This window comes from Chelonia mydas, chromosome 24, assembly GCF_015237465.2.
Source record: "Chelonia mydas isolate rCheMyd1 chromosome 24, rCheMyd1.pri.v2, whole genome shotgun sequence".
NCBI lineage: Eukaryota > Metazoa > Chordata > Testudines > Cheloniidae > Chelonia > Chelonia mydas.
In genome coordinates this window covers 17,840,568-17,847,097 of record NC_051264.2, presented here as the reverse complement: position 1 = coordinate 17,847,097, position 6,530 = coordinate 17,840,568, and the positions used below count along the sequence as shown (strand labels likewise).

Below are 6,530 nucleotides of genomic sequence, written 5' to 3'. Positions count from 1 at the left end.
GCCCCTCCTCTGCCCTTTGTCTTCCATCTCAGGTAAACAGGCAGCCTGGGCCCCTCTCTGCGGTCCTTTATTTGCCCCCGGCTGGACCCGGCTGGCTCCCAATCTCCAGACCGGTGTCTGGGGTCCCGGCTGCTAGGCGAGGTCACACCTGGTCTCCTGCAACAACAAACCCCCTCTCACCCCCTCGTTACACACACAGCACACAGGGAAACTGAGGCACACGCAGTGTTCATGCAACACACTAACAAAATCCCCCACTTTGTCACACTAGCGCGCTGGAGGACAGGATTAAGATTCAAAATGATCTGGACAAACTGGAGAAATGGTCTGAAGTAAATAGGATGACAGTCAATAAGGACAAATGCAAAGCGCTCCACTTCGGAAGGCTGCACGCACACAGAATGGGAAATGACGGCCTAGGAAGGAGTCCTGTGGAAAGGGATCTGGGGGTCAGAGTGGATCACAAGCTGAATGTGAGTCAACAGTGCAATGATGTGGCAAAACCAGAGGCCGTCCTGCTGGGATGTCTCATCAGGAGTGTTGTAAGCAAGACGCGAGAAATGATTCTTCAGCTCTGCTCAGCCCTGATGACGTCTCACCTGGAGTCTCGCGTCCAGTTCTGGGTACCACACGCGAGGAGAGATGTGGGCAAATCGGAGCGAGTCCAGGGACGAGCAATAAAAACGATGAACGGTCTGGAACACGTGGCCTACGAGGGCAGATTGAAATTAGTCGGGAGAAGAGAAGACGGGGACGGGGGACGACAGACACCGGCCGGGGTGGGCTGGGTAATACCTAGCCCTGCCTCGGGGCAGGGGACTGGACTGGGTGGCCGAGCGAGGTCCCTTCCAGGCTGACATGTCTATGAGTGTCTGATTTCTCCCCCCCCAGCCTCCCCTGAGCTAGCCAGTGGCCCACCTGGCGCAGGATTGGAGTCGGCACCCCCTCGAGGAGAAGGGCCCTGTGCCCGGGGAAAGGCTCCCAGGAGGGCGGGTGCCCGGAGTGGGTGGCAGGGGTGGCTTGGGGGCTGGGGGGGGATTGTTTGTGGCTCTGCGTGGATCCCCCACCCCGCTGGGTGTCTCCCTGAACATCCAACGCCATTGAAATTAACTAGGGTGACCAGGTGTCCCAGTTTGACAGGGACAGTCCCGATTTTGGGGTCTTTTCTTATATAGGCTCCTATCACCCCCCCCACCCCATCCTGATTTTTCCCACTTGCTGTTTGGTCACCCTAAAATTAACTGGCCCCCCAGCGGTGGGAGCCAACCCACGCCCTGGCTTGGAACGATCAGCCTGCTGCAAGGCAGGGAAACTGAGACACAAAGAGGGGAAAGGACCTGGCAGCACTGGAGAGAGAACCCAGGAATCCTGGCTCCGGCCCACCTCCTCTAACCCATGAGACCCCCTTCCCTTCCCTTCCCTTCCCTTCCCAGAGCCGGGGAGAGAACTCAGGTGTCCGGGCTCCCCCCTCCCCAACCCATTACCTCTCCCCAGCCACTCTACAAACAGCTCAGCTGCTTCCTGAAAAGCAGAAACCCGCAGGGTTGGAAGCAGGGGAGCCTAGAGATCTGGAGGAGGCCCCTGGCCGGCTGGTGACCAGGGCTTCCATAGCGAGAAGGGGGGACTCCGTTGGGGGGCAGGGGGTCCCTGAGAAGGCAGGTGAGAGAGAATCCTGCCTGCCACGACTGTCACCGCCCAAAAGGGCTGAAAGGGCAGAGTTCAGTGTTACTACACCGCAAGGGCAAAGACCTGGTTAGACTGGTTGGGAGCCAGGACTCCTGGGTTCTCTAGAGATGAGCGCACACCGTGCAGTCCCGTTGTCTGTGAGGACCCTGGGGCCAGTCCCGGGGCCGTGACATGATCATTCCCTCCTGGCTGCGCTGTGGTTACCAGGCCTGTGCTGGCTCCAGGGCCGGGGCGGGGGGGGGGGGGTGATTTTGGGCCCCTGGGAGCAGGCTGGGGATGTGCCGTGGCAATAACATGGCTGGGGAACCGGAGCCGCTGGGTGTGAAGAGACGGGAACTCCTGCTGGGGGGTGATTCTATCTGGGAGGGAGAGATTTACCAACCGGCAACTGATGCCATGGTAGAGGGAAAGGAATAGAACCCAGGAGTCCTGGCTCCCAGCCCCACCCCCCAGCTCCAACCACTTTTAGATCTCCAGCCTGCCCTGTCCTCCCCGCCTCTGCCTCCACCCCCTTCCTCCCCTCCCGCCCCCACCGTCTGGCATTTAAAGGACTCACCCCCCCCAGCCTGGCATCACCGCATCACCCAAGGCTCCAGCCACCAGCACGCTCCGGCCATGACCCTGAGACTGCATTGTACCTGCCGTGCCCAGGGCCAGGGGCTGCTCTTCCGGCAGGTGAGCTCCGGGCATGGGGGATGGGAGCCAGGACACCTGGGTTCTCCCCCTGGCTCTGGAAGGGGAGTGGGGTCGAGTGGTTGGGAGCCAGGACTCCTGGGTTCTCTCCCCATCTCTGGGAGGGGAGTGGGGTCTAGCGGTTAGAGCAGAGGGGGCTGGGAGCCAGGACTCCTGGGTTCTCTCCCCATCTCTGGGAGGGGAGTGGGGTCTAGCGGTTAGAGCAGAGGGGGCTGGGAGCCAGGACTCCTGGGTTCTCTCCCCATCTCTGGGAGGGGAGTGGGGTCTAGCGGTTAGAGCAGAGGGGGCTGGGAGCCAGGACTCCTGGGTTCTCTCCCCATCTCTGGGAGGGGAGTGGGGTCTAGTGGTTAGAGCAGGGGGGGCTGGGAGCCAGGACTCCCGGGTTCTAGCCCCAGCTCTGGGAGGGGAGAGGGGGCTGGTGGTGGGAGATGGGAGCCTAGACTCCTGGGTTTTCTCTGTGGGGCTCTGGGAAGGGAGTGGGGTCTAGTGGTTAGAGCGGGGGGGCTGGGAGCCAGGACTCCTGGGTTCTGTAGAGATAAGAGCATACAGTGCACTGGTGTTGGGTCCCTGGGGGCCAGCTGCGGGGCCGTGCCGTGATCATTCCCTCCTGGCTGCGCCGTGGTTACAAGGCCTGTGGGGCTCTGGGGCGGGGGGGGGGGTGTGATTTTAGGCCCCAGGGAGCAGGCTGGGAACCCAGTAACACGGCTGGGTGCCGAGCTGAGGAGACGGAGCTGCTGGGTGTGAAGAGACGGTAACTCCCGCTGGGCTGTCAGGGGTGATTATATCTGGGAGGGAGAGATTTACCAACCGTCAACTGGTGCCACGCTGGAGGGGGGAGGGAAAGGAATAGAACCCAGGAGTCCTGGCTCCCAGCCCCCTGCTCTAACCACTAGACCCCACTCTCCTGCCGGTGCTAACTGGATCTCCCCTCCACAGCTCTTTGAGCCCGTGAGCTGCACCTACACCTACCTGCTCGCGGATCTGAAGACCAAGGAGGCGGTTCTGATCGACCCGGTTCTGGAGACGGCCAAGCGGGACGCGAAGCTGGTGAAGGAGCTGGGCCTCAATTTACTGTACGCAGGTGAGAGCAGCTCCCATGGGGTCTGGATGGGGACTGTCCTGTTGTGGAAGGGAATGGGGTCAGGGCCATTCCCCTTTAAGGGGCGCCGGTTCAGATCCAGCCCCAAGGCAGGGACTGGCTGGCTCAGGGGGTGGAGAATGGGGAAAGGCCCCGTGTCCCTCTAGAGGGCATCGGCCCCGATCCGGCCCCAGGGCAGGGACCAGCTGGCAGGGCGGGTGGGGAGCGGGTCAGGTTCCCATCTGTAAATCCCTGGTTCTGCTCCGCGCAGCCAACACCCACTGCCACGCAGACCACATCACGGGCACCGGGCTGCTGAAGACGATGCTCCCAGGCTGCCGCAGTGTGATCTCCCAGGACAGCGGGGCCTTGGCCGACATCCTCCTCCGCGAGGGCCACGCCCTGGAATTCGGGGCCTTCGTAAGTCACTTGGGCACTGGGGCTGGGAGCCCGGACTCCTGGGTTCTCTCCTCAGCTCTGGGAGGGCAGGGGGGTCTAGTGATTAGAGCGTGTGTGTGTGGAGGGAGGGGAAGTTGGGAGCCCGGACTCCTGGGTTCTCTCATCAGCTCTGGGAGCAGAGTAGAGTCAGAGTAGGGGGCTGGGAGCCAGGACTCCTGAGTTCTCTCCTTGGCTCTTGGAAGGCCTGGGGTTCCAGTGGTTAGAACAGGGGGGGCTGGGAGCCAGGACTCCTGGGTCCCATGAAGAGGTCATGTCGCCGGCTCCCCCTGTCTGCAGGCCCTGGAAGCCCGCTCCACCCCCGGACACACGGACGGCTGCCTGACCTACGTGCTCAGTGACAGGACCATGGCCTTCACCGGGGATGCCCTGCTGATCCGGGGCTGCGGCCGCACCGACTTCCAGCAGGGTGAGGGCGAGCTGCGGTGATGGGGGGGGGGGAATGTGTTACCAGGGGGAGGGGTTTCTTGGAGGGCTGGTGAATGGTTACCGTGGGGACAAGAGGATACATCCCTGGGATATGATGGTGGCTGCCATGGCAACGGGGGACATCTCCAGGTCATGCCCAGCAGTTGCCATAGCGATGAGGACCATGGCTGCTGGTTGCCAAGGGGATGGCAGGGTGTGTCTCTGGGGCTCAGCCAGTGGGTGCTGTGGGGATGGTGTGGGTGCCGTGCCAGGGGGTTCAGAGAGGGGGCGCTGTGGGGGACGGGCAGGGTGCTATGCTGGGGGGGTATGGCAAGAGGGAGCTGGGGTTCCCATGGGCACTGGGGGATGTCAGGGGTGCCATGCCAGGGGGTTGGCTGTGTCCCTCACCCCATGGTAACCAGGCCCCACTTCTCTCCGCCCCGCAGGCTCCCCGGAGACCCTGTACCGCTCCGTGCACGAGAAAATCTTCACGCTCCCCGGAGACTGTCTGATCTACCCCGCCCACGACTACACGGGTGAGTCCGAGCGCGGCGCTAGGGGGCGCTGTGCTGCAGGGGGCGGGGCTCAGTGGGGCAGTCAGGGCTGGCCCCGATGCCCCAGCCCGGCACTAGGGGGCGCTGTGCCGCAGGGGGCGGGGCTCAGTGGGGCAGTCAGGGCTGGCCCCGATGCCCCAGCCCGGCACTAGGGGGCGCTGTGCTCCAGGGAGCCGGGTGGGGGGCCCGCAGGGGCGTTGTGCTGCGGGGGTGGGGTGGGGCTCCCCCTGCTGGTGCTGTTTCTCACCTGCCCCCTGGCGCCCCCTGCAGGCCAGACGGTGTCCACGGTGGAGGAGGAGAGGACCCTGAATCCCCGACTGACCCAGAGCTGCGAGGCCTTTGTCCGGCTGATGAACAGCTTGAATCTTCCTCAACCCAAACAAATTGGTGAAGCTGGGAGCCAGGACACCTGGGTTCTCTCCCAGGGCTTGGCGGGAGAAGGGTTGGTGGGTTAGAGCGTCGGGGGGCTGGGAGCCAGGACGCCTGGGTTCTCTCCATGGGCTGGGAGGGAGAAGGGTTGGTGGGTTAGAGCGGCGGGGGGCTGGGAGCCAGGATGCCTGGGTTCTCTCCATGGGCTGGGAGGGAGAAGGGTTGGTGGGTTAGAGTGGCGGGGGGCTGGGAGCCAGGACGCCTGGGTTCTCTCCCGGGGCTCGGCGGGAGAAGGGTTGGTGGGTTAGAGCGGCAGGGGGCTGGGAGCCAGGATGCCTGGGTTCTCTCCATGGGCTGGGAGGGAGAAGGTTGGTGGGTTAGAGCGGCGGGGGGCTGGGAGCCAGGACGCCTGGGTTCTATTCCCAATAGTGGGCCGTGGATGGTGTAGAGGAGGCCAGGACCCCGTCCCGTTCTGTCTAACCTGTGTCTCTTTTTCTGTCCTTTGCAGATATCGCTGTCCCAGCAAACCTGAAGTGCGGGATCCAGGATGTGGAGACTTAGCCCCACCCTCTTTACTCCAAGGCCACACCCCTCACAACAAGCCCCTCCCACCTCCACATAGGCCATGGCCTCTCATTGACCCGTAAGGCCCTTTGGCTTGGGGGTGGCTGTCCCTGAGTCCCACTCCAGTCCCCACCTTTAAGTGAAAGCTGGGAGCTCCCTCCTCTGGGTCCTCGGCGGGATTGTGCATCCATTAATGGGGGTGGTTAAGATTCCCTTCCCCCCCCCCCACCAGCCCCCCCATTCCTCTGATACCCCCAGTCTGGCATTAGGGAGTCTGCACCTTCCTCTGCATTGGCTGTCATGTGGGGGTGTCCCCCTGGCCTCCCCGTGAAGCAAAGACACCCCTCCTCTTCCCTGAGCCTGCAGTGCTGATAGCAGGGAACCCCCAACACAGGCCAGTGGCCTGCATTGAGGTTCGAGAGAGACCCTCAACCCTCCATGCCCTGTGTTTGAATAGCGGGGTGCCCTGGGGGAACCCCACTTGGTTCGGTTAGGTCCCTCTCCCACCCTGCAGCTGAACAGGGCGGAACCCCCACTCCCTGGGGCTCGGGGTCAGTGCTGTTTGCACTCACTGGACTTTCCCCATCTCTGCCCCCTGGGTCTCCGGCGAGCCCGGCCCTGGACTCCCTGCTCCGTGGGGGGCGAGGGCAAGGGAAGGGGGCCCTGTCCGGGAGCAGGGCTGAACCTCGGCGGGGTTTGGAAACGAGCTGCTGCTGCCAAGA

The 6,530-nt window shown here is 63.3% G+C and overlaps 1 protein-coding gene across 1 annotated transcript; it reads left to right on the top strand.

Moving 5' to 3' along the window:
• The first annotated feature begins 2,250 nt into the window (after positions 1-2,250).
• Positions 2,251-6,530, top strand: ETHE1 (ETHE1 persulfide dioxygenase). The gene is made up of 7 exons (XM_037882888.2): positions 2,251-2,361; positions 3,316-3,460; positions 3,729-3,877; positions 4,193-4,322; positions 4,768-4,857; positions 5,146-5,262; positions 5,753-6,530. The coding sequence occupies exons 1-7, from the start codon at positions 2,302-2,304 to the stop codon at positions 5,803-5,805; spliced, it is 744 nt and encodes a 247-aa protein (XP_037738816.1). The 5' UTR covers positions 2,251-2,301; the 3' UTR covers positions 5,806-6,530.